Raw genomic sequence first — 27,964 nt, 5'->3', positions numbered from 1 at the left:
GCCCCTTTAAGACTCTATGCTGGGTCTTCACGTAACGCTGGGAACTGAGAGATAAACATGGAGCTCATCTTGTGGGGGAAGACAAGCCAGTGACTCCCACTTAACACAGTCCATGAGATGTGCTGTAAGAGAGGGTTGAAATTTGTCCTTGGGGGCTGTACTGGGTTGAAGCATGTCCCCCAAAACTTCATGTCTGCTTGAATCCTGTGAATGTTACCTTCTTTGGAAGTAGAGTCTTTGGAGATGTAATTTGTTAAATTAAGATGAGGTCATACTGGATTACAGTGTGCCTTAATCCAATGATTGGTGTCCTTAAAAGAAGACACCAAGAGAAAAGACCTAAATGTAAGATGGAAAACCATAAAACTCCTAGAAGAAAACATAGGCAGAACACTCTCTGACATAAATCGTAGCAATATTTTTTTGAATTTGTCTCCTAAGGCAAAGGAAATAAAAGCAAAAATAAATGGGATCTAATTAAACTTAAAAGCTTTTGCACAGCAAAGGAAACCATCAACAAAATGAAAAGAAAACCTACTGAATGGGAGAAAATATTTACAAATGATATGACTGATAAGGGGTTAATATCCAAAATATATAAACAGCTCATACAACTCAATATAAAAAAAGGAAAACAACCTGATTATAAATGGTCAGAAGACCTGAATAGACATTTTTCCAGAGAAGACATACATATGGCCAACAGGCACATGAAAAGATGCTCAACATTGCTACTTATTAGAGTAATGCAAATCAAAACCACAATGAGATATCACCTCACACCAGTCAGGATGACCATCATCAAAAAGAACACAAACAACGAATGTTGGCAAAGGATGTGGAGAGAAAGGAACCCTTGTACGCTGATGGTGGGAATGTAAATTGGTGCAGCCACTATGGAAAACAGTATGGAGGTTCCTCAGAAAACTAAAAATAGAGCTACCATATGATACAGCAATTCCACTCCTGGGCATATATCCAAAGAAAATGAAAACACTAATTCGAAAAGATACATGAATCCCAATGTTCATGGCAGCATTACTTATAACAGCCAAGAGATGGAAGCAATGTAAGTGCCCATCAAGGGATGAATGGATAAAGAGGATGTGATATACATACATATATATATGAAATGGAATACTACTCAGTCACTAAAAAAGAATAAATTCCTGCCATGTACAACAACATGGAGGGACCTGGAGGGTATTATGCTAAGTGAAATAAGTCAGACAGAGAAAGACAAATAGTGAATGTTATCATTTATATGTGGGCTCTAAAAAATACAACAAATGAATGAACATAACAAAACAAAACAGACTCACAGATACAGAGAACAAACTAGCGGTTACCGGTGGGGAGAGAGAAGGGGGAGGGGCAAGATAGGGGTGGGTGTTAAGAGGTACAAACTACTATGCATAAAATAAATAAGCTACAAGGATATATTGTACAGCACAGGGAATATAGCCAATATTTATAATAAGTAAATGGAGTATAATCTATAAAAACGTTGAATCACTATGTTGTTGTTGGCTTTTTGTTTTGCGGTACGCGGGCCTCTCACTGTTGTGGCCTCTCCCGTTGCGGAGCACAGGCTCCGGACGCGCAGGCTCAGCGGCCATGGCTCACGGGCCCAGCCGCTGCGCGGCATGTGGGATCTTCCCGGACCGGGGCACGAACCCGCGTCCCCTGCATCGGCAGGCGGACTCTCAACCACTGTGCCACCAGGGAAGCCTGAATCACTATGTTTTATACCTGAAACTAATATAACATTGTAACTCAGCTATACCTCAATTAAAAAAAAAGGAAGACACCTGGAGATAAAGGGTGGGGAAAGGCCATGTGAAGACAGAGGCAGAGGTAGGAGTTATGTTGCCACAAGCCAAGGAACACCAGGAGCTGCCAGAAGTTGGAAAAAGCAAGGAAGGATCCTCCCCATGCAACTTTGGAGAGAGCATGGCCTTGCTGACACCTTGATTTTCTAGAGTCCAGACCTGTGAAAGAATAAACTTCTGTTGTTATAAGCCACTCAGTTTGTGGAAAAGTGTTGCAGGAAGTTTAATACAGGGCATAAAATGAAGTATGTTGAGAAATAATGATGAGTTATTATCTTAAGTTTGCAGCAATCTGATGTTACAAAAGTCTAATATTATTATTGGACCTATTAAGTCATATTATCACTTATACTTTATACATATTTATCACTTAGACTTATTATTATTGAAGTCATTATTATTTATAGACTTATTTATTATTACTATCCTAATCGAGCAGAATTTGACTGAACTAGGCCAAGAGGTTAGTGGTAAAGAGGCTTAGGAGTCAAACAGAACTGGGTTGAAAACCCCAGCTTTGGGTACATGTTAGCAGTGTGACCTCAGGCAAGTGATTTTGCCTCTCAGAGATTTCCTCATCTGTAAAATAAGGATACCAAACCCTCTTCATCAGGTTACTGTGAAGACTAAGTGAGATCCCTCATTTAAAACCACATAGCCCAGAGCCTGGCACATAGTAAAACCTCAGTAAAAGCCAGTTGACTCTTATGACCAGAGCACACAGTAGTTATACCTTACCTAATGTTACCTCAGTTAATCTCTATCCCACGACCCTGACGATTTCCTTCATTGTACCACCAGTAATCATCTTCTTTCTTTTTTTATTGGCTCTCTTCCCACCAGAATGTAGAATGTGAGCCCCATCAGACAGGGGCAGAGTCTCCTTTATGGCTGGACACCCAGGACCTAGCACAAAGCCTGGCACATATTTGTGAGATGGGTGGATGAATGAATGAACAGTGAACACCTCGTCTTGTAAGTATTAAATGAAGACACGTTTAATCAATATCTTTCCTTTTATTCCATCTGTAGCTCCAAATAATTGCATTAGGATTCCTCTGCAGTCCTCCGCACCATCAACAGTTTCTCTTGCCTACTGCTTTAAGCCCCTTTGGTAGGAACCTAGCCTCCCTGATATGTAAGATATGGGTGTCCTGGGATCTCCAAAAGTATGGGGCTGAATCCTTGCTGGAGATGATGGACTGTGGGATGTCAGAACCACACCTGGCACATAGTAAGGGAATCTCCCCCTCCTCCCACTTGCTCTGCTTATTATTCATTATAGGGCATGGGGGTGGAGGAGACAAAGGGGCTGAATTGAGGGATGACCGGGAACAATTCGGGGATTTACAAAATCCCTGTGAATATCTTCCTTTTTTTTGGAGTTGGGTTAGCCTGGGACACTGCCTGCTTCCAGTGGTACCATCAAATAGGTCTTCACAAAACCAATCTGCATCTCAAGCGATCCCAGTCTCCTCTGTATTCCCCACATACCTAGGAGGACACAATGGTTGTGAGTGGGGATTATCAGGGTGTGAGAGAGGGCCGGTACCATAATGATTAGATGCCCTGAACTGGAGGCTTGTCAGTTATCTCTGCAAGAGGTGGATCCACATCCTAGGTCCTCATTGCATTGCAGTTCTTGGTCCTCTGTGGGAAAGGGTGACCTGCAGGTAGGGCCTTTCATAGCTCTAGAACCAAGGTGGACCCAACAATTAAGCAGGAAGAAGGGCTAGCCAGCCATCCTGAGATCCCAGGAGAGTGATCCATTCTTCCCAGATTTCCTCCAGGCCATTTACTGCTGAGGCTGAAGGCTCCGCTTGGCTCCCGTGGTCTCTAGAGAATGCAGGCACTAAGCCGTCTTGTTGGGAAGGTTGTCCTGACCTGCAATGAGCCTGTCCCAGGCCTCCTGCCTCCTGCCCACCTTGCCGCCCCTCACAGGGTCTGGCTACCCAACAGACTGTGTGCAGACAGGCGTGGCCAGGTTACCCTCCAGGGGTCAGTGCCAACACTCAGTGAAAAGGGGTAAGTGTCCAGGCCTTTGGGGCTGGTTCAAGTAAGATGAGAGGATCAAAGACACTCTCCTCCAGGGATTGAAATGATTTCTGACTTGGCTTATTTAAAATTGTGAAAGTGACCTCATTAGTGATTAGAGCAGTACAGCTCTCTGGAATCTGGCCCTGGGGTGCTTTTCACATCAGCCTCTGTCTCAGTGACTGAGGACCTCGGGAACTCTTCTTTTCCTTCAGGTCCGAGGCCCCTCAGGCACTTCTTCCAGTGGGCCAAGTGGTGGTGAGCAGAGGAGCGGATCTCCCCACTACGCAGGGCGTAGATGATGGGGTTGACCATGGAGTTGACAAGGCAGAGCAAGGAGCAGAAGGCAAAGACCTCCTTGACCTGTTTGCTTAGAGTGGTGGCCAGGCTGTAGACCATGAGGGTCAGTACCGGGACCCAGCATATCAAGAGCACAGCCAGCAGCACCCCCAAGGTCTTGGCCAACCACACATCCAGCCTCATCCGGGCCATTCCGAGCACTTGCCTGTCCCGGTGCTCAGCCAAGCTGGTTACATGCTGACGGGCCTTCCAGAGGACATGTGCGTAGGTATAGATGATGCCAGAGAAGAGGACAGCAATGAACAGGAGCCAGCCCAGCAGATAGTCATTGGGGATCAGGGGGAAAAGCTCGGAGCAGGGCCTGGGACAGCAAGTCCATCCCATGAGAGGCAGAGAGGAAACCAATGCTGAGAGGACCCACATGATGCCCAGGGTCACCAGTGCCCTCCCACGGGTGAGTAGGGCTTTGTATGTAGGTGGGTAGTGCAGACAGAGGTAGCGGTCAATGGCGGTCAGCAGCAGGCTGCCTACAGAGGCCGTGAAGGTCATAGTCACGCTGCCAATCTTCAGCAGGAAGACAGCTTTGGAATCAAAGCCATGGAAGACGTGGAAATTTACAAAGTTGAAGGCAAAGACCGCACTGGCCAGAAAGTCAGCCCCAGCCAAGCTGCCAATGAACAGGTACGAGGGCTTCCTGCGGAGCCGGTGTGAGGACAGGATCAGGTAGAGCACCACCAGATTCTCCAGGGCGCTTAGTATGCCCAGAGAGGTGCACAGCACCGCGATAGCTATCTTTTGGGAACCGCTCAGGATCATGTAATCCTTCATGGGGTTGAAATCCAAGCCATCAGTGGAGCCATTGCCTGCCTGTATCTTCCAGCATATCTCCATGGGTTGGGTCCCTCGGCTTCTGCCGGGCTTACCAAGAAGCCTTTGCTGTAGTACAATGAGAAGAAGAAATGAGTTCTTTTTCAATCAGCGCAATAATGACCTCATACAATCACTGACTCTAACCAAACACTTTACCTGTGCGATGGATCATATGTTGAAACAGCGATTTATATTGGTTTCTCTCTATTTTACTCTTTCTTCATCCTAGTGGGGTGCTAGGTCTGTACTGGTTGCCTTAGGAGAGGCATGTGGGAATTCAAGAAGCAGAAGTGACCTGCAAACCATATGATCTCACTTACATGTGGAACTGAAAAAAAACCCAACTAATTCATAGATACAGAGAAGAGATTTGTGGTTGCCAGATGCAGGGGTTGGGGTCGGGGGGTGACATGGGTAAAGGTAGTCAAAGGTACAAGCTTCCAATTATAAAATAAGTAAGTCTTGGGAATGTACGTACAACATGGTGACTATAGTTACTAATATTGTATTTGAGAGTTGCTAAGAGAATAGATCTTAAAAGTTCTCATCGTAAGAAAATAAATTTGCAGCTACGTGTGGTAACGAATGTTAATGACTTACTGTGGTGATCATTTCACAGTGTATACAAATATCAAATCATTATGTTGTATACCTGAAACTAGTATAATGTTGCATGTCAATTATACCTCAATAAAATAAAATAAGAAATAAAATAAAAGTGACCTGCCTTTTTTGGTCTTTTTTAAAAAACCGGAAAACTACACCTAAGACTTCCCTTTGAAAGTAAGGAAATCTCCAGGGGTCAAAAACCGAGAGGAAATCAAAACCAAGAAGAAATGGAATCCAGAGGGATCTGGGGGAGGGTGTTTTGCATTGATGTTTTATTTTGTTTTGTTTGCCAGTTTTGGTAAGTAAGATGCTGAAGTTTTAACAACTGTTTAGGGATGGGAGACAAGACTTGGGTTTCACACCAGTAGATTTGCCAGATAAACTATAGGAGTCCAGATAAATTTGAATGTCAGATAATGAATCATTCTTAGTATAAGAATGTCCTAAATATTGAGAAAAACAAACAGGGCACCCAAATATTGTATGGGACATTATTAGAAAGCAAACTCTGAGTTTCTCTAGAGGGGTATACTCTCGTATCCAGGTCACACAAGATTTCCACATATAAAGGCCCATGGAATGTGAGCTCACAATGCAAACTTACAAAATGCACAAGGAAACATGAACAAGAGTTAGCAGAAATGTCAGACAGTAGAATTAGACTTCCAAGAATTCATACAATTCTTGGGTTTATGTTATAGAATATGTTTATAAGCTTTTGTTTGTTTTTTTGTTTTGGCTGCACGGCATGTGGAATCTTAGTTCTGACCAGGGATTGAACCCACCCCCACCCCTTGCATTGGAAGCACGGAGCCTTAACCACTGGACCGCCAGGGAAGTCCGAATATGTTTAATATGATTAAACAATAAGGTATCAAAACCATGATTACCTAATGAGGGACTAGGCAGAATTGAAAAAGAATCAAGTAGAGTTTCTGGAAGTGAAAAATGAAGTCATTGAAAACAGTAACCCTTAAGCGTAGCTTAAAGAGCAGAAGAGACTAGCTGAAAAGCTTTGATCTAGAAGGTGGATCTGAAGAAACTTCTCAAAATGCAGCACAAGGAGATAGAGAGATGCGAAATATGAAAGAGAGGTTAAGAGACAGGAAGGATCGAAAGAGAAGGTTTAAAATATATCTAACTGGAGTTTCAGAAGGGAAGAATAAAATTGGTGGTGGGCATTGAGGAGGCCATATTCAAAGAGATGCTAGTGGAGAATTGCCCAGAATTCTCCTGGACGTGACTCTTCAGATTCAGAAATCACAGTGAACTTCGAGCATAATTTTTTTTTTAAACTGAAGTATAGTTGATTTACAATGTTGTGTTAGTTTCAGGTGTACAGCAAAGTGACTCAGTTTATATATATATATATATATATATATATATATATACTTTTTCAGATTCTTTTCCATTATAGGTTATTACAAGATATTGAATATAGTTCCCTGTGCTATACAGTAGGACTTCGTTGTTTATCTATTTTATATATAGTCGTGTGTTGAACAGAATTTTAAAAACAAACCAATGGGAATTCCCTGGTTGTCCAGTGGTTAGGACTTGGCGCTTGCACTGCCAGGGCCGGAGTTCGATCCCTGGTCGGGGAGCAAAGATCCCACAAGCCACACAGCAGGGCCAAAAACAAAACCAACCAACCAGCAAAAACCAAACAAACAGAAAAAGAATTCCACATTCACATATAGCATAATACAACTTCAGAATACCAAAGACAAAGAAAAAATTTAAAACAATCAGAGAGAAAAGGCAAAGGAATCACAATTAAATTTAAAAGCAGATTTTCCAATAACAGTAATAATAGCCAGAAGATAGAGGGAAAAAAGCTACACTATCACTCAAAATAAAGAAATACAAGTAGAATTGTCCACTAACAGACTCTCACTGAAGGAATTCTAAAGCATATGCCATTAGAAGAAGGAAATTCTTCACAGAGGGAAGAACAGAAAGGCAAGCAGGAATTGTGAACAAATAAATTGATAAATGTATGAGTAAATAAAAAAATACGTATAAAGCAACAATAATAATAATAATGATGACTGAGACTGATTTGGAGGGTATAAAAACAAAGTGGAAGTAAAATTGTGAATGACAGTAACACAAGGCAAGAGAGATGAATAGAGTTGAAGCTTTATTTAGGAAGTGAGTAAAGGTATTGATCTAATTTAGGATTTTAAAAATCAGGCATCATCTCTTACTTGGTTTACTACAATAGTTTCCTAACTGACTCCCTGCTTTTAACCAGGCCTGTCTAATTTCAGTACAACAGCCAAGGTGATCCTTTTCAAATATGTCAGATCCTTTTCAAATATGTCACTCCTCTGTCCCAAACCCCACACAGCACCCATTCCATTCAGTGTACAAGCTAAAGTACTAACAGTGGCCTAGAAGGCTGTGTGTGTTCTGGCCCCACTGACTCTCTGACCTCCCTACTAACCATGCTTCCCTTGGCCAACTAGCTTTAACCACACCGGCTTACTAATGGGTACCCCCCCGCCCCCCAACGGGGCCTTTGCAGTAGTTGTTCCCTCTTCCAGAACACTCTTTTCTATGCATGGGTCAATCTCACCTTCTTCAAGTTGTGGCTCAAATTTTGCCTTTTCAAAGACATCTACCCTATCATCGTATTTAAAACTGTAGCTCACCCCACCCTCCTGCTCATCTGGTCCCCCTTACTCTGCTCTATATTTTATTTTTTCCATCTCACTAATCACCTTCTAACATATAATTTACCCTACATAATCTTTATTGTTTATTATCTGTTCCACTAGAATTTAAGTTCCATAAGGTCAAGGAACTAACTCTTTTGTTCACTGGTATAAGGGTTTAGAATAGTTTTTGGTACATAGTAGATACTCAACAAATATTTGTGAAATTGAAGTGAAATTGAATAGTCAGTGATTTTTAGCATTCCTCTCTCAGAACTTAACAAATTAAGCAGACAATATACTAATTAATATGATATATAAGATTTGAACATGCAATTAATAAGTTTGATCTGATAGTCATATATGGAACTCAGCACCCAATAATTAAAGAATACTCATTGTTTTCAAGCAAATGTGGACATTTACCAAAACTGGTCTTGTCTTAGGTGAAAAGTAAATTGCAACAAACTTTAAATAATCTGTAACATACAAACCATGTTCTCTGACCACAGTGCAATTTATTTAGAAATCAAGAACTTAAAAAAATGTAACTAACAAACTTCACAGGTTTGAAGCTCCTGAATAATTCCTGAGCCAAAAAATCATAAAGGAAATGAGAAAATTCTTAGAATTATAACATATTAAAATGAGTGGGATGCATCTGAGTAGTACTGAAAGGGAACTTCATAGGCCTACGTGCTCATATTAGAAAAGAAAAAAGACTCATGAGCTAAACATCCAACTCATGAAATTAGAAAAAGAGCAACAGCAAAAATACAAAGAAGGCAGAAGGCAGAAATAATAAGAGCAGAAATTGATGACATGGTAAAACAACAGAGAATAAGAAGCCCTGACCAAGACCGAAACTAGTTCTTTGAAAAGATCATAAAACAGACAAACCTCAGGCAAGATTACTTAGGATGAAGGAGAGAACCTGCAAATAAGAAAAATATCAGGCATGACAGAGAAATGGTCAATAATCCTTTAAAAAGATGTTTAACCTCGATAGCATCCACAGAACGGCAAGTTTCACTCCCATCAGATCAGCAAAAAGATGAATCTGACAATATCGAGTACTGGAGAGGATGTGGCGTGCAAACGGTCAGCACTGTGACGGGGGTGTAAGTTGGGGCAAACACTGTGGAGAGCAGTTTGGCAAAATCTAGTGAAGTTGAAGATGAGCCACTGCCCTGAGATGCACCAATTCCGCTCCTGAAAATGTGCCCAAGGAGACATGTACAATCAGCATTTTTGAAATAGCAAAAGAAAACCACCATCACCACCACCAACAAAAGTCCATCAATTGCAAAATGCATAGATAAATTATAGTACATCCATACACAGAAATAAATGAAACAGTAAAAAATGAACTAGAACTATATGTGTCAACAAGGATAAATGCTAACATCACACCATTGAGCCAAAAGCCCAGTCCCTTAGGAGAATGTAGAGGATTTATAGAGTAGATAAAGAGAAGAGAACTCGCGGACAGTGGCAGAGGAACTAGAGAAGCAGGAGCGAGTGCAGGTTTTTTTCCCCGGACTAGACTAGAAAGCAATGTCTTGCCTGAGGCAAAGGGAAAAAATGTGTTCCTCTATGTAGACATTTCCCTGTATTCTTTTTTTTTTTTTTCCGGTACGCGTGCCTCTCACTGTTGTGGCCTATCCCGTTGCAGAGCACAGGCTCCGGACGTGCAGGCTCAGCGGTCATGGCTCACGGGTCTAGCCACTCCGCGGCATGTGGGATCCTCCCGGACCGGGGCTTGAACCTGTGTCCCCTGCATCGGCAGGCGGAATCTCAACCACTGCGCCAACCAGGGAAGCCCCTCCCTGTATTCTTTACTGGCTTTTATTCCCCCCCTCAAAACATTAAACACTAAAACACTAAAAAGTAGTTACTTTTGAAAAATGGAAAAGTAGGTCATTAAAACTCACAACAGCATTTTATAAGATTTAAATATTTTATTTACACTCAAAACAGAATTTATTATAATTTTTTGGCACCCATTTAAATTTTGTGCCCATGGTGAGGGCCTCGCTCTCCTCACCCTACTTCTGGTCTTGCTAGAGGTTATCAGGGAGTGGGAGTTGGGACAAGCGAGGTCTGTGGTTCCCAAGCAGTGGTTTCCTGGTGTGTCTGGGTGAGAAGACCTTCGCTGCATTTTCAAACCTCCCCTCACAGTAACCTCCAGGGTGGGTGTGCTTATGCTCGTTTTAGAGCGGAAGAAGGTTTAGGAATGATAAGCTGTTTGGGCTCCCTGTACTCACTCAATTTCCTTATCTATAAAATGGGGATAATGATGGTAACCCACCATTATAGATAATTCACGTTATAAGGATTAAGTTAGATGAAGATTAATTAAGATTTAATCTAATCTAATTAAGATTAGATTACGATTAATTAAGAATTAATACATAAAATATATTTAGAAGAGAGCTCGACACTTCACTGAACTGTTCTTAATTTGGAACCTGCTCAGGATGACCTAGTTATTTAAGAGTTGAGAACTGGGTTTCAACTCCAGTTCTGTCTATACCTGCACCATGAATGTGGTTAGTCTGAACGGAGATATGCTTTGAGTGTAAAATACACACCAGATTTCAAAGACAGTATGGAAAAAAGAAGGTAACATAGCTCATTAGTAATGTTTTTATATTAATTACCAGTCGAAATGATATATTGGGCTAAATAAAAACATTTATTTCACCCGTTTCTTTTTTTGGGGGGGCGTTTCTTTTTATTTATTTATTTACTTATTTATTTTAACATCTTTATTGGGGTATAATTGCTTTACAATGGTGTGTTAGTTTCTGCTTTATAACAAAGTGAATCAGCTATACATATACATATACATATATCCCCATATCTCCTCCCTCTTCCGTCTCCCTCCAACCGTCCCTATCCCACTATTTATTTATTTTTTATTGTGGGTACTAGAACATTTTAAATGACAAGGGGCTCATGGGACAGCGCTAGCCCACCCCAATGTGCTGTACTGTCTGGTGACAGCAAGGCAAGGTCAGAAGTATTCCTCTGCAGCTGCTGTAGGCAGCCCCAGTTGGGCTCAACTGGTTGCCTCACCATTCCTCAGATAGTTCTGCTTTCTTGCACCTTTGCCCCAGGGGTTCCTCTCCCTGGCTCATCTTTTTTCTGGACTTGTCTTTCGCCCAGTGAAAGCTTCTACGACCACGCAGTCACACACCAAGTTCCTAGACTTACTCTGTATATATTATAACCAGTTCTGATTAGTCTTTTCTCCAACCAGGTTGATAACTGCACCAACCAACATTTGTATGCAATTTAACTTCTACAAAATATTTTTTCTCAGCCACAATCTAAAGTAATCCACACAATCTCTGATATAGGAATTGTGCTTATTGTTATTTCATAGATAATGGAAGCTCAGAGACGTTAAACTACTTGGAGGAGGATGCACAGCTCGTCAAGGTCAGGAACTGAGCCTTCATTATTTCTGGGTCTTCTGTGCCTTGCACAATGCCTGCTACCTAGTCAGTGCTAAAAAACTGCTTAATGGGGAATTCCAGTGGTTAGGACTCTGCGTTTTCACTACTGAGGGCCCAGGTTCGATCCCTGGTTGGGGAACTAAGATCCCACAAGCCGCAGCAGGGCCAAAACAAACAAACAAAAACTGCTTAATGAATGAAACCCATTTGGATGGAAAGCGGCTGTTGCCAATGTGTAGATCCCAAGTAAGAGTGTTAGGGGGAGGGGAGCACATAGGGTAGGTTCAAATCCTAGCCTGGTGACCTTGTTCAAGATACTTAATGCCTCTGTTTTCCCATTTCTCATCTGTAAAATGGGTTTTTGTGAGGATTTCAGTAAACTAATATAACATATGGAAGTGCTTATTATTGTTATTATTATTAGGAGCATCTTCAAAGGGGATAATTCAACCTGCTTAGTGAGGTTGTTGACAGTAATGTGCCTGGAGCATTATATGAGCTTAATAAGTGGCAGCTCTTATAATCCAGTGTTTTTTAAATTTTAAGAGAGCAGAATGCTTTTTACCATCAATGGAACACCTATTCATAAATCAGGTAAAAATCTGAATTCATGTCACCTATTGTCCTCTCTTCCAGGCAGCCCAGATTCCTCTGTGGAGCCCTCAGCCTCCAAGGAACAGATTGAAAACCTCTCTTCTAATCCACCTCTGTCATTTTACCATCAAGGAAACAGTCTAAGGGTGGGGATGCAATTTTCTAAGATCACCCAACAAATCAGCAGCAGAGCTGGAACACATCCCCCAAACCACAATCAAAACCCTCGTGCTGTAAGCATAGAAGTGACCCTATTTCAAAATTTGAAAAGGAGTGTTTCCCTGAGATGGATGCCCTTTGCTGAATGTTGCCAAGGCCACCCCAGAGTGAGACAGGAAATGGTGCTAGCCGAGTTCTCAGCCCTGGACATGAATAAGAGACAGTGTAAGCCTTTCTCAGCTCCCATATCCACCATCCCACTTCTGGAAGCTTCCTCCCTGCACCCCCGCAGCCCCAGTCCCATCCCCCTCCAACTCTCTTGCCATATTTCCCTTAGAAAACAGCCCCCCACCATCAGAGAATGGCTTACCCCACGCAGAGTCCAGCCTAGAAGAGGGATGCCGGGGTGGTGGTGGCTGGTATTTGTGCCTCACCCAGGCCTGGCGTGGCCACCAACCTATGGTTATTGTGCAAATTAAGTAAGGCCAGGAAATGCAGGCATTTGGATGGAGGTCCTAACAAGAAAACATCCGACAACAGGATGCACAGAGCAACAGGAAACCCAGCTCCCTGTCTGCCTTCCCTCTGAGCAGATAGAAATCCCTTTTGGAGTCAGAGCTTCTGGCTTCTAGATGAACCTTCCTCCCGGGCAAGGACTGGTCTGAACGTCCGGCGCAGAGAGAGACTCAGTGCTTGCTGTGCTACACAACTGTTCCAGTTCCACCTCTTCATGGCTTGTCATGTGACTTTGGGCAAGTCCCTTCAGCTTTCTGAGCCCCTCTTCTCATTGTGAAATGACAATGACAAGACCTGTCCAATTCTCCTTGGGAAAACCAAATTGGCTGGCAATCTCCCCCATGGCTCTTTAACCAGGTCCATGGGGAGGCTGTGATGGGGTACCACTCCTTTCAAAGTGTAGGTAAGACTTCATGTCAGTGCGTTTGTTAGGAGGAAAGGGTTCATTTTTTTTTTTTTTTTAATCAGCATGTCAGTGGAGTTTCAAATATTAGGAACCACTGATGCGTGTGAAAACATTTTGTGACTTGACATCGTACAAATGTAGTATTAAAAGAGAAGCAAACAACCAAGTGCTTTTCCCACCTAAGAAAAATGCCAAACCCCCAAACTATATGACACTCTTTCCCCAGGGAGCATGCCCATGCTGCAGTGGGTGTCCAGGACCTGGAGCCCTGACTCCTGCTGAGTGTCTGTGAAGCGCACATTGAGTGCCGGGAAGCTGCTCAGGAAAAGGTGCGCCTGGGGGTTTTACTGACCTGAACTGAAAGCGTGAAGTGAAAGCATGCCATTGTCACAGCTGGCCCCTCTGTACTGCTGTGTTGAAAGCCCAAAGGCACTGGGGACCATGTGTGAGTGAGAAGGAGCTGGCCCTTTGATTGTGGCCGCTACAAGTGCAGTGAGAAGCTGAGACTGGAGGCCGGGAGCCAACATATTTATTTCTTACTGGGAGTGGGGAGGCCTGGGTTCCAGTCCCTGTTCTGCCACTGAGTGACTTTGGGCAGGTCCTTTCTCCTGTCTGGGTCTTTCTTTTCTCATCTTTAAAGCAAGTGGGTTGCTTAGGTCACTTCTTAGGTCTCCTCTGGGAAACTCGCAATGTTGGATCACAATGTCACAGGCTTGGCAACCAAACCTCCTTGGATTCAACCAGCCCTGGATTCAAATCCAGCTCTGTACCTTGTGGGCTGTGTGATCTTGGGCAAGTTACTTCACCTATCTGAGCCTCTGTTTCGTTCATCTGTAAACTAGGAGGAATACTACCCATATCACCCTGTTGTACAATCAAGTGATAGAAATTTATGAAATGAATGGTGGCTTCCAGTATGTGTCTAATGAACGGCAGGACATACTCAGTAGAATTAGTTTATAGGATTCTTACAGGATTCTGTGCTGGTCTTGTCCAACTGTCATCTGAGAACTTAGGCATATAGAAAGCTTTTCACTCATCCTCAGTGGACACTTTACTACCATGAAGTCCAGACCATCACATTAAAAAAACAAAACCAAAAAAAACCTGTTTGACCTGCATGAATGATCCATTAGTAATAGACCAAGTTGAGGCTCTTGACTTGCTTCCCGGCAGGGCTCTTGGTGCTGTGTTCAGCCATAGGAAGGGTGTCATGGGGCCTTCCTTCCATCTTTCTTCCCCTAGTTCCCCTCCGTGCTTGGTAGCACTTGGTTGCAGTTGCAAGAAAGTTTTCTGGAGTTTTGGGCTGTGGGCTATATTCCTTTGCCCAAATCTTATTTAGTTTTTCAGGCCCTATATCAAAAGCCACCTCCTCCAGGAAGCATTCTCTGGTTCCTCCTTACCTGTCTACGAGGATGAAACTCATTGAGTCCTAATGCATGGATCACTGTCTACCTTCCATTATTTGTGTCTTTTCCTCATATTGCTCCCTGGACTGTGAGCTTCTAATTTTGAGAATCTGGGTCAAGGATTGGTGGCATCTTTGTGTTCTACTCGCCCTCACACCAAAAAGAGCCCACAGTAGACTCTTGGTGGAGATCTTTTGATGAAGGACCCAAGCTAGGCTAAGCAGCCCTATGGAGATGGAACTCAGCCCACATAAGCAAGGCAATTTGATGGCCCCCAAGCCACCACTCCCCATTCCCAAGTCATGGCAGACATTGTCCATCTGTCCCAGTCCTCCCGCACCCTAAGCCTCACTGTGAGCTTCTCACTATAGTGTCCCTGGCCCACAGATCCAGACTTCCGGAAAGAGGCGGGAACACAAGCAACAGGTTGAAAGCAGAGAGTTAACTAGAAGGTTGGCAGCCGTCCAGGATCCTTAACCTTATAAACAGAGCACCAGGATAGTCATTCCTAAAATGAATTTGCCAGGGGAGGTGGGCCAGCATGTGGAAGAAGGAACTTAAAATTTCTCCAGTGATATGAGTCGCAGGAGAAGGTTATCGATGCAAGGCAGAGTATAGAAATTGCCTTAGAGGAGAGACGCAAAGGGCTGCCAAAGGGGTTATTTCCCAAGCTGATTTCTCTAGTACTTTCCTCCTGGATTTCCAGCCCTTGGGCACAGGGCCTGGCAAAAAGTAGGCTCTTAAGTATCTTCAAATCAACTTATTGAACAAATGAATGAACAAATGTCGATTAGGAAAAAAGCAGGTTTCTTCAGACAAACTTTTGTGTTTCCTTTTCCCTCAGCTGCCAGGAAGCTCAGAGCTAAATGCAGTACAAGCCAGCAGTGCTGGGTCATTCAAGGTTGGTTCCTCATTCACTTATTGCTCCTTTTAGTAGTTTCTAGTGTTTTTCTTTTTTTAAAATTAAATAAATATATATATATATATATATATATATATATATATTTGGCTGTTTCGGATCTTAGTTTTGGCACTCGTGATCTCGTTGTGGCTTGCGGCATGTGGAATCTTTAGTTGCGGCATGTGGGGTCTAGTTCCCTGACAAGGAATCGAACACGGGCCCCCTGCATTGGGAGCGTGCAGTCTTAGCCACTGGACCACCAGAGAAGTCTCTCTAGTGCTTCACTTTTATTTCCACTGCCCTAATTCATAACATAGGCCACCTCCAGTCCTTTTAGGAAAGCATTTGTATTTTAAAGAATTGGGGCAAAAGATCATCACTGAGGTCTCCTCTACAATTCCTTTCTCAAATGTCTATTGGTCATCAAAGAAACCCAGTCCCCATGAATCTGCCTTGTGGGGCTGAAGGATTTTGTCCCAAGTCTGCTGTCTACTCACCATTCATCATTCCTGCCCAGGGGTCTGTGGGGTCACCACCTGCTGTCTGGACACTCATTCTCCCTGGACCTTCCTTCTTCATTAATCTGTATCATCTCCAGCCTCTCTCCCAGGAGGAATTGAGCTAAATGATGCCTGAATCCTCTTTCCACTGTAGCGAAGGTTAAATGCCACATCTTCGGAATGAAGCATTGCAGGGTTCAAATCCCAGCTCTGCCACTGATGGGCTGTGTGACCTAGGGGCAAGTTACTCAAACTCTCTGAGCCTCAGTTTCTTCATCTGTAACTGGGGAAATTAATACCTGAATTCTTTTTTTTTTTTAACTGTTCACAAGTTTACTTCTGAGTTGCAAAAATATTTTCCCTGTAATACCAGCATTCTTGATGTGCAGATGAAATAATTATTTAAAACAAGCAGTAGCTTGGCCGCCTAATTGAACGACAGAGCGTGTGTGCAATGTAGTAGAAAGAAAAGCGTCCCAAGTTAGGAAGCAGATACTCAGGGTTTGAACCTGGCTCTGGCACTGGTTAATTCTATGCAGAAGTCACTTACTCTCTGTTGCCTCCATACTGCCATCTGAAAAGAAGATTGGAGGATAGTGGTGATGGGCACTTGGCATTGCACTAGCACTTTCTCTTCAGTATCTCATTTAAACCTGATATTATTATTTTCAATATTTCATAAATGAGGAAATTGGGGTACAGGGTTGCTAAGAGACTGGCTGGGGGCGTCAGGAACCTGTGCTCTTGTTCATTCCTCTGAAGACCCAGGGTCCCATCTTATTGCTTTACACTCTTTACCTCCAAGCCATTACACGGTGAATTAACAGACCTGAAATCTGCCCACAGAACAGTTTTGTTGAGTCTTTTCAAATATCTTCTTCTTCTTTTCAACTACCTTATACTCTAGCAACTTCCCTTTCAGAGAACAGACTCATAAGGCCCACATTCAGATCATACTTGACAGTTTGCACAGCAGGGAAGGGCTCATGGCTATTATATGAAGCAGGTAGCATTCCTTGAGCAAATGGGTTTAGAGAACGCAAGTCACTTGCCCCCAGTTCACAGCAAGTGGCAGGCCAAGCCAGACTTGAGCCTTTATGTTATGACAAAGTCAAGTTGATAAAGGGACAGGATCTAATGCATGACATTGCCCAGGTGATGCCAGACACAGGCAATCTTTTGTCTTTAGTCCCAGGGTCAAATCACATCTCTTTTCTCTTTTTGTCTTTTTCCTCTCTGACCAGTTGCACTCAGTCATGCCTCCTTTGCTACTATTAGCTGGCGTAGATTTTAGTCCTGTCCCCATCAGCCTGGTGAAGTCCTGATCTGCATGGATTTGCCAGTCAGGCTGATTTCCAGTCCTGGCTCAGCCAATTATTAGCTTTGTGCCCTTGGATAAAGTCAATTACTTCATTCACTTCTTTTCCTCAGTTTCCTCATCTGTAAAATGGGAATAACATATAGTACACATTTCATCGGTGGTGAAGCACGAGGACTAGTTGGGATAGCATCATGCTTAGTATAGTGCCTGGTACACAGTTAGCCCGCCACTGACGGCAGATTATATATGTATATATAATATGTACACATATTGTAGCTTTCTCCTCAAAAAAAAATTTTTTTTTTTTTTTTTGCTATGCCACGTGGCATGCAGGATCTTGTTTCCCTGACCGGGGATGGAACCCGCTCCCTCTGCAGTGGAAGCGCAGAGTCTTAACCACTGGGCTGCCAGGGAAGTCCCTCTCCTCACTTCTCAAGTTCTTTGTTAGTTGGCAACAAATGAGAGTGACAATGCCATGTCTGCTATGCCCTTGGGCTGGTGTGAGGGCAGGGGCGTGGTCAAGGAGGAAGGCAAAAGGCAGGAGAGAGGGGGTGAGCAGAGGGAGAAGATCCTGTTTCCGGTCAGGACTTTTGGAGCTGAGTGAGCAGGAAGCTGACAGTATGTCTGGGAGCTTGACGGATTATTAACCAGGCTGCGGTAAAGAAGTCAGTACCCGACAGCCTGCAGTCCAGAGGAGAGCCCTGGGCCAAGGAGATAGGAGTCTGGATTCCAGTTCCAATTTTGGGTGGAACTGATGCCTGAGAACCTCAGGCAAAACAGTCCCCTTCTCAGAATGTCCATCTGCACCAGATGAGATCTCAAAACCCTTCCAACCTCGTTCTTCCATTTTGTGAGTTGTGCAATCAACTGCACACAATTGGGGCGGGCTGGGGCGGGGCCGGGGCCAGGCAGAGGCGGGGAGTGGGTGCGGGGGTTCGTCAGGTGGGAAAAGAGCTAACAGCGAGAACGCCTGGAGCAGCAGTTCTCAAACTCCGTGGGCTCAGCACCTCTTTACCATCTCAAAAGTTACCCAGATCCTAAAGGGCTTTCCTTGCAGGTTACATCTTTCAAAACCTACTGGGTAGAAACCAAAACTGACAACTTAGAAACAATATTTAATAAAGCTGTTACGTGTTAATAGAAATAACATGTTTTTAATGAAAATAATTTTGGGGGGCAGATGTCTTTATTGCCAGGCAGCTGGATTCTCATCTGCTTCTGCATTCAGTCTGTTATAATGTGTCGTTGTGGTTAAAGCGTATGAGGAAAATGAATTTTTCACTGTCTCCCGTGCTTCCTTTGTGGCAGGCACTACAGGAGGCATTTTACCTGCACTCTCTCCTTTATCCTGCAAACTGCCCTTGCAGATAGAAATGCTTTATTCTCACTATCTTAGAGATCAGGAAAGTGAGGTTCAGCTGAATGGATTTGCCCAGTGTCTCACAGCTTGTAGGTGGCAGGATCAGAACCCAAAGCCAGGCTGCTCTGCTACGGCTGGTGCCAGACCCAATCCATGGAAGGCAGGCCAGCCTGGATGGAGGGGGACGGGGGTCTTTCTCACACTCTGGGCAACAGTCTCTTCCCTGGTCTCCTTTTCCTCCTTTCCTCCTTGGACCATTTCCTCTAACCAGGGCCTCCAGCACCACCATTAGCTGCCAGGGCATTGACAGGTCAGCTCCAAGAGATCCGGGGTTCACTGTCTGTTTTGTTCCCTGCTGCATCTCAGGGCCCTAGAACGCTGCCTGGCCCACGGCAGCTGCTCGAGGAATATTTGTCCAGGGAATTGGTTGAAGGAGTTCTGTGAACTTGTGAAAATCCTCAGGGAGGGCTACCTTCTTCAAGATTCTCAAAGTAGACACAACTGCTCGATTTATGGGGGAAAAGACGGACTGATAGAATATACATCAGCAGGAAGGGCACGCCTGGCTTAACATTTCAAAAGTGACTCTCAAAGCTTCTGTGGCAAGAGGACATAGGGAAAGCCTTTTAGAGCCTGACCTGCCCGCCTTGAATATATGGGCGAGAGGGGGATCGCAGGGTAGGGGGGACTGTACCTTAATGACAGTGGCTTGCTGTGTGCCAAGCACTGGGCTTTGCGTGTAAACTCAGTTACTCCTCACAACGAGGAGGGGAAGGTGGTGCTATTCTCACGTCCCTCTTTTACAGACGAGGAGATAGAAGCACAGGGGAATGAAGTGACTTGCCCAAGGTCATACAGAGGGTAAAGCCCAATTTGAACCCAGGCCCAGGCCCATCACCCTCAGTCAGATCCTGAAGCTTTCTCCTGGGGACCTCTATCCTTTGGGGGGGGGGCGGTTCTTGAAATACTGTAAGTACATAGGCTTCCCTCTTTCCTGCTTTAGCAGATCCCAGGGTTCAGAGTCTCAGGATGGGCACCTTGACATGCTGTCTGAAGACATGTGTCTTAGTTCTGCCCCTGCAGGGAGCATCTCTACGATTCAGGGCTTCACTCTGATTCTGTGCTGGTTATCTTCATCTTGATAATAGGAACTAAAGGCCTATCTTCCTCTTTCTTTTTTGTTTTTTTAATAAATTTTTTTATTTTTGGCTGCGTTGGGTCTTCGTTGCTGTGAGCAGGCTTTCTCTAGTTGAGGCGAGCGGGGGCTACTCTTTGTTGCGGTGCACAGGTTTCTCATTGCGGTGGCTTCTCTTGTTGTGGAGCACGGGCTCTAGGTGCGTGGGCTTCAGTAGTTGCAGCATGCGGGCTCAGTAGTTGTGGTGCACGGGCTTAGCTGCTCCATGGCATGTGGGATCTTCCCAGACCAGGGATCAAACCCTCATCCCCTGCACTGGCAGGCGGATTCTTAACCACTGCGCCACCAGGGAAGTCCCTATCCTCCTCTTTCAAAGAAAACCTATTACAGAAAATTTTAGGAACTCAATCATTAAAGTGTAAATGCCCGATAAGAGTCTCTGGCTTCCCCTCACCCTGGGGGTACTTGCTGCTGGTGGAAGCTTGGTCAGGAGTCAATGGGAAGCATGACGTGGGGAGCAGGTGGGTTTAGGAGCATTGTTAAAACTGTTAAAATTACACCTAGAAGTGGCTGGTCAGCCCCCTCCGCCCATGAAGTGCTCTCTGTAGGACAAGCAAAGCTGTAATGGGGTAGGGGGAGGGGGGGCAGAGAGGCCATTAGTGGATGCTGAGGACTTTTCATGGTGGCTCCTCTGTATAGCAGAGAGTAGGAAAAGGTTAACCGCATGGTGGGTATTCTGAATCCCCTGTGGTTTCCTTTCAGGCTGCTCTGCCTCTTCCTGGCTTGGCCAGATCCCAAAGGGTGTGGTCCCTCCCTAATCTTGATTCTGGTTGTTTCTAGGGTTGCAGCAGTGGGGGTGGCGGTTCCAATTTGGGCTGGTCCCCGAGCAGAGGCGGGAGTGGTGGGGTGATGACGCGCAGAGCCCTGGAGGCTCAGCTCTTGAAACACACCAGTGCTCACGACAAAGACAGAAGGTGACACTGAATGAGCACTTACTGTATACTGTGGGCCAGACTCCATGCTACACCCTTTACACATGAACTCATATATTCCACACGACAAGCCAATGAGGGAAGTGGTATGACTCCCATTGTATAATTGAGGGAACCGGCATCAGTAAAGAGGCTGAGTCGTAGGGCTGCAGGCCGCTAAGATGTGAGCGGTGACAGAGTGGCTGGAGGGTCACAGGGACAGCTGGACAGCGGCTGATGCTAAATGAAACCTAGTGTGGGCACTCAGGCCATGGACAGATAAGGAGAGGCCAGACATCTGTGGAGCTGACCCTCATGCAAGTCCCACGATAGGCTTTTGTGATAGAATGAATTCACGTGTGTTTGGGGATCTGTCTGGCTTCTGGCCTCCGTGGCCGTGAAGAGGAAAGCACATTACCATTTCTGGCCTAGGATTTGGGATCAGATCCAGCAATACTGATTCCTTCAGTATACCCACTTGCAGGGTAACCTGGATTTCTATCTCCTGCTTCTGTGAAGAGAGGTGGTGAACAGGTAAGGATCAGCTCAGAATAAGAAGGGAATAGTTAGAGGTTTAAGAGGCAGCCTTGAGTCACAGTTGTGAGTTCTGATTCTGCCCCCTTATTAAATCTGTGGGCTCATGGCAAATTACCTCACTATCCTGAGCCTCAGTGTCCTCATCTGTAAAATGGGGATAATGAAATTATCTCCCCTCAGGGCGCTTGCGAGGGGTGAATGGGGCGGGCGGCAGGTAGAAAACGCATAACACAGTGCCTGGCTGGCACTTAACAGATCCTCATAAACGTTAGCTATTACGTTTATTGTTTTTGTGTGCATTTTTCTCTGCCAGATTACTTAAGGATCATATCCAAAATTTAAAGAGTAAAATAAAATAGAATGAGATGGTTGGACTAGACCATCTCTCATCTCTCCTGACTCAGGAACTATTTCACAGTAAAATATAATTTTACAAACCCCCATGAGAATTATTTGGGCTATATCATAATTTTCTATGGTCCATGAAAAAGGAAGTGTTTTTAAGTCGAATGTACTATTTTTTTTTAATTAATTAATTTATTTACTTTTGGCTGGGTTGGGTCTTTTTTGTGGCGAGCGGGGGCTACTCTGCATTGGGTTACGCGGGCTTCTTGTTGCTGTGGCTTTTCTCGTTGCGGAGCACAGGCTGTAGGTGCGTGGGCTCAGTAGTTGTGGCTCACAGGCTGAGTCGTTCCGTGGCATGTGGGATCTTCCCGGACCAGGGCATGAACCTGTGTCCCCTGCATTGGTAGGCAGATTCTTAACCACTGTGCCACCAGGGAAGCCCCCTAAATCAAATGTACTATTTTTAATAAGTGTATTATTTCCAAAATTTCCCTAACATTTATTTTATTTAAATTATATGCATAATATATAAAAACAAATTTTGACTTCTCCCCACTTTACAGTGGCATATGTTCTTGATTTGCTTTAAATTCATGACAGAAGAAAATGCATGGTTGCTGAACAAATTTTAAAGTGATGTTTTATGGGGAGACCAAATAGACATTAAAATAGAATGAAATGGGGAATTCCCTGGTGGTCCAGTGGGTAGGACTCAGCGCTCTCACTGCCAGGGGTTCAGGTTCAATCGCTGGCTGGGGAACTAAGATCCCGCAAGCCCTGCGAGATCACTGTCATAAGTCGGGGGTTTGCATTCTTGCATTTGGTGCTTAAAAGTCTGATTTGTAGGGCTTCCCTGGTGGCACAGTGGTTAAGAATCCACCTGCCGATGCAGGGGATGCGGGTTTGAGCCCTGGTCTGGGAAGATTCCACATGCCGCGGAGCAACAAAGCCCGTGCACCACAACTACTGAGCCCACGTGCCACGACTACTGAAGCCTGTGCGCCTAGAGTCTGTGATCTGCAACAAAGAGAAGCTACCACAATGAGAAGCCCATGCACCACAATGAAGGGTAGCCCCTGCTCGCCTCAACTAGAGAAAGCCCGCACGCAGCAATGAAGACCCAACACAGCCATAAATAAACAAATTAAAAAAAAATCTGATTTGTACTTTAAAAGAGAATGTTATGTTTGTTGTATGGTAAGATAAAATAGCTCTCAGGTCCCTATTTGCAAGCACCTCTCTGCATATGCCTTGCAGGTATAGATTACCTTTATGCCCAACACAGGGAAAGAAAGAGTACATATTATTTTCTCTTTCTCTTTTTCTTTTTTGCAGTATGCGGGCCTCTCACTGTTGTGGCCTCTCCCACTGCGGAGCACAGGCTCCGGACGCGCAGGCTCCTGGGCCTAGCCGCTCTGCGGCACGTGGGATCGTCCCGGACCAGGGAACGAACCCATGTCCCCCACATCGGTAGGTGGCCTCTCAACCACTGCGCCACCAGGGAAGCCCTATTTTCTCTTTTTAACATTTTGTAACTCACAAGAATTTTTATGACAAGGTATATAAGTAATTTGATCAGATAAATGCAAATGATAAATCTTGAGACTTATCTGCGGAGGAGTCATCATCTTCCTTCTCCTATTTCCTTGTGTATTCGACCTCAGTGTTCACTTTGATTCCTTTATTTAATCATTGGTTCGTAAAAGGTATAAATTAAACAATATAAGATTAAGAATAAGACCAATGTAAAACCTTGCATCAGCCAAAGCCACTCCAGTGGCCAAATGATGAACAGCCTGGTTGGGGGTCATGAGGTTATTGTTTGTTTGATCACCACTAACTGCTGCTTTTGATTCTTCCATTTATTTTATTTTATTTAAAAAAATTTTTTTGGCTGCGCCATGTGGCTTGCAGGATCTTAGTTCCCCAACCAGGGATCGAACCCAGAACCCTGGCAGTGAGAGTGCCAAGTCTTAACCACTGGACCACCAGGAAATTCCTGATTCCCGTGTATCTTAAGAAGCTCTCACCCTGAGAAAAATATCTTTTAAATGGCAAAATAATTATTCACTAATTTTTCAAAAAATGAAAACATTCTAATAATGTGAACCTTCTGGAACACCTTCTTCCCTGTTGGGAAGAGCTGGTGGAAAGTAGTGGAAAGACAGACCCAGGCTTGACTCTTGTCTTTGCCATTTACCTGCTGTGTCTGAGCCTTGGTGGCCTCATCTGTCCAATAAGTATTATGTGACAACTTAGAGAAGGTCCATGAAGCACCTCACTCCCCCCTGGTCCTCAGCAGGCTCCCATCTCCTGCTTTTGGCTCCATCAGATTCCCCAGGATCCAGGCAGATACACGGAGACACATAAAAGATGGACTCATTGAACTCTGACAGAGGCAACACTGTGAATGCAGCTGTGATTCTCAAAGAGGAACTCTGGAGTGGCCGCAACCCCCAGAGAGGAAGGCAGGGGGGCTTTGGTGGGAGGGGCTGCTTCTGACTCACTGGGTGAGCAGATCAGGGGCCTCCCCTGTGCAGGTGGGAGTAGGTGGGGGAGGAGAAGAGAAGCAGCAAAACCCACAGGACGCCCAACCCGCCCATGTTGTCTCTTCTGCCCGAGCTCCCACAAACATCCTCCCCATTTGGATGGGATACCCACAGCTTTCCTTCCCACGCCTGGGTCTAATGACACTGGGGAGGATCCTCCCCACCTGACCTACCCCACTGATCTGCCCTGGTCTGCTATTTTCTTTCCTTTGGGGTCTTCGCTGCATGGGGGTGGGGGCAGGACACACCCCATGCTCTGTGGACCCTATCTCTCCAGGATATGGTGGGAATAGGGAATAATGGTCTTGTCCTTTTCTGCTGGAAGAGGGCTGACCCTGGAGCCTGCATTGCACCTTACTGCTTACGAGGCACTTCCCACAACTGTTTTCCTGTTTGATTCTCACCACAATGTACCGTGGTTCTGGATTCAGACACACCTGGGTTTGGGTCTTGGCTTTGCCATGTGACCAGCTGTGTGAACTTGAGCAAGGTCTTAAGCCCGTGTCAGCTTCAGTTTCTCACCTCTTAAATGTGGGTAGTGACAGCATCTCTCCCACAGGCTGCTGTGAGGATTGAAAGAGGTAAGTCTTCAGGGCTAGCAGAGCTCCAGCATATGGTGCTAGAAAGCTCAGTAAATGTTAACTTCAGAAAATAAACAAGCACCCCTTTGAGACAGGTAGGTAATGCCACCATAGCTTCATATTTAGAGTTGAAGAGACTGAGGTTGAGAAAGGTGATGTGGCTCAGCCAGGGCCTCCTGACTAATTGGTGAGGGAGACTTGGGTCTTCCACAGGATTCGGTGATGGACAGCACAAGCTTTGGAACCCGCAGAGCAGGACCCAACGCTGGCTCCTCTCTTCGTCGGCCATGTGACCTTGAGCGAGTACCCATTGCCTTTGAGCCTTGGTTTTCCTCCTCTGTAGGGTAGGACAGCCTGTCTCCCTTCAGAGTGCCCTTGGTGTCTCCCGGCTCAGAGACTTTGCACAGGGGTGGGGTGGAAAGCAGAAGCTGTTGGAAGACAGCCCTTCTTCCTGTCCTTTGTGAAAAACCTAAGAAGGTTAAGCTGGTGTCCCAGGTGGGTGGGGAGAGAAGAGCCAGCATGTGTGATCGAAAGCCGAGGACAGAGGAGAGATGGCCCCAAACAGGGAGGGGACCAGAGGTCATGGGTCCTTGAGTGTTGGGGACCTGGGCTCTGGCCTGGAAGTGCCTTGGGGAGACGGTGGGACCTCTGGGGAAAGTTGCCAGGTGGCATACCCTGAGGGTGAACCCAAGACACAGGGGATTCGAGCCTTGGCAAAGAATCCGGGCTCCAGGCTGGACTTCAGAGGATCCAACCCATTTGGACAAGGGGCATTCACCAAAGGGGGAGCCTGGGTGGCTTCTCTCACTCTGTGCTCTGCAGGTGACCCTAAGAGTTGATGTGTGATGCTTGAAGGTGGGGGTGGGGGCGGGGGAAGCTCCGTACACACTGAGGTTCAGTTACTGACCAGTTCAGGAGGATGGGGGCTCAGAGTCTTATTGAATGTGCTTTAATAAGAATGAATAGGGACTTCCCTGGTGGTGCAGTGGTTAAGAATCCGCCTGCCAACGCAGGGAACACGGGTTCGAGCCCTGGTCCGGGAAGATCCCACATGCCACGGAGCAACTAAACTAGACCCATGTGCCACAACTACTGAAAGCCGCGTGCCTAGAGCCCATGCTCCACAACAAGAGAAGCCACCGCAACGAGAAGCCCACGCACCGCAACCAAGAGTAGCCCCGGCTCAACGCAACTAGAGAAAGCCCACACGCAGCAAGGAAGACCCAACGCAGCCAAAAAAAAAAAAAAAAAAGAACGAATCAAAGAACATTTTATGCATATCTGAGAGCGTGAGGTAAGATTAATAGATACAACAAGATGAGGAAGGAAGAGAAGAGACTGGCGCTGAGGGCTCTGCTCAGCTGAGCCGGGCTGCCATTTTCCCACCTTAACCCGACCTTAACAAGCCAAAGAATGAAGGACATGCTTCATTGATAGAAATTGATGCTTGGCCCCAGGGCAGGTTAGGGGCCATCTCGGGGTGAGCCAGAGGGCGGATGCAGAGCTCGGGCCAGTGTTGTCGGGTGCCATCTCCCAGGCCTCCCCAGATTCCTCCCCAGCCCCTCCCCCACCTCAGTCCTGGTCTTTATGCCCTGAAGGTGTCTACATGCCACCCATTCCAGGGAAAAACAGCGCGCAGCCTCATTTATCCTCATCTCTAATCCAGGGCCAGAGCAGGTGGAGTCAAGATCAGAATCTCCACCTCAGCCACCTGCTGAGCCCAGCACAGGTACCCATCCTAGCGCCGGCATCATCCCATCGACACTCCCACGAGCCTGTGACTGATGGTCCCGGGCCCAAATTTCTCAGAAGAGGAAGCTGAGTGGGAGAGAAGTGGAGTGATTTGCCTGAGGCCATAGGGCTACTAGAGGCTGCGCTGGGGTTCGCACCTGGGCACTGACCCCAGAACACACTTGTCAACACTACTGTTCGCTGAGTGGAACCTCCAGGGAAGTGGACCCCTAGCCTCCTGGGTCTAGTGTGGACTAGACTACACTACGTTACCGAGCTGCCTCAACCGGGCAAGCTGCATCTCTCTGTGCCTCAGTTTCCCCACCTGTAAAACAAAGGCTGGGACTCACCAGATGGTCTTTTCCAGCCTTAGTCTTTTGGGGTTTTTTCCTGGCCCACCATCTGCTGTTTAGGCCTGTACCTTGTAAGGCAGGAGGGCCTAGTGGTTGAAGAGTGGGCCATGGAGCCAGAATGCCTAAGTTCAAGACCAGAGCTCTCATTTAACGCCCATATGACTTCAGGTAAGTCGCCGAGCCCCCGTCTGTAAAGTGGGGAATGATTTAGACCGTCGTGAGGATTAAATAAACATGAAAGGCCCTTAGCGCAGCACCTGGCACACAGCGAGGCCCTCTGCGGGCCGTGATCGTCACCTTGTGTCCTGACTTGGGCGGACATGAATGCTGAGAGCTGATTCTCGTCCTGTCCAAGGGTGAGGACGGCACCAGCCCTGAACCTTCCAGGGGTTGGTCCTCAAAAACCTCAGGAGTCCTCTACAACATCAACCCCCTGGCCCCAGGCAGTCGCACCCAGCTTCCTACAACCCTGGAGGGAAGGGATAAGGTAAGAACACAGGTTTTCTGGAATGAGGAAGAAGCCCAAAATAAGACAACACAAAAAGCTACTCACGGTTGTCCCTGGCTGAGCTCCCTGACCCAGCTGGATGTTGAGGGGTCCTGGCAGTTGTGTGTCTAAGGCCCAGCCCTGGGTCCCAGTCAGAGCTCCTGTGGGGCTGCTGCCCTCAAACCAGCGTTCTCTTACTTTTGCTTTCTCACAGATGAGTGAGTGTGGGCAGCTCTGGCCTTCCGTCCCTGTCACCACTTCCCCTCTGGGTACCCAGTGTCACAACGTCCTTGCCCTTACAGTTGAATTGTTTCTCATGGGGATCTCTGGCCAGGGCATA

General features: G+C 45.7%; 1 protein-coding gene across 2 annotated transcripts; it reads right to left on the bottom strand.

Moving 5' to 3' along the window:
* Positions 1-117: 117 nt before the first annotated feature.
* On the bottom strand, positions 118-27,964 carry CNR2 (cannabinoid receptor 2). 2 transcript variants are annotated; one of them, XM_004285660.3, is made up of 2 exons: positions 27,691-27,964; positions 118-5,102 (listed from the first exon to the last, which is right to left on the bottom strand). In XM_004285660.3, the coding sequence occupies exon 2, from the start codon at positions 5,055-5,057 to the stop codon at positions 3,975-3,977; it is 1,083 nt and encodes a 360-aa protein (XP_004285708.1). In that variant the 5' UTR covers positions 5,058-5,102; positions 27,691-27,964; the 3' UTR covers positions 118-3,974. The 2 variants fall into 2 exon arrangements, with proteins under 2 accessions (XP_004285708.1, XP_033272190.1); XM_033416299.2 differs by lacking the exon at positions 27,691-27,964 and adding an exon at positions 12,893-14,830.

Source organism: Orcinus orca, chromosome 1 (assembly GCF_937001465.1).
Source record: "Orcinus orca chromosome 1, mOrcOrc1.1, whole genome shotgun sequence".
Taxonomy (NCBI): Eukaryota; Metazoa; Chordata; class Mammalia; order Artiodactyla; family Delphinidae; genus Orcinus; species Orcinus orca.
Note: the sequence above shows the minus strand (reverse complement) of the source record. Positions and strands in the feature narration are given on the sequence as shown.

What these genes read in the sequence shown, in the direction of transcription:
- CNR2 (XM_004285660.3), bottom strand. Translation starts at nt 5,057, where the DNA reads ATGGAGATATGCTGGAAGATACAGGCAGGCAATGGCTCCACTGATGGC.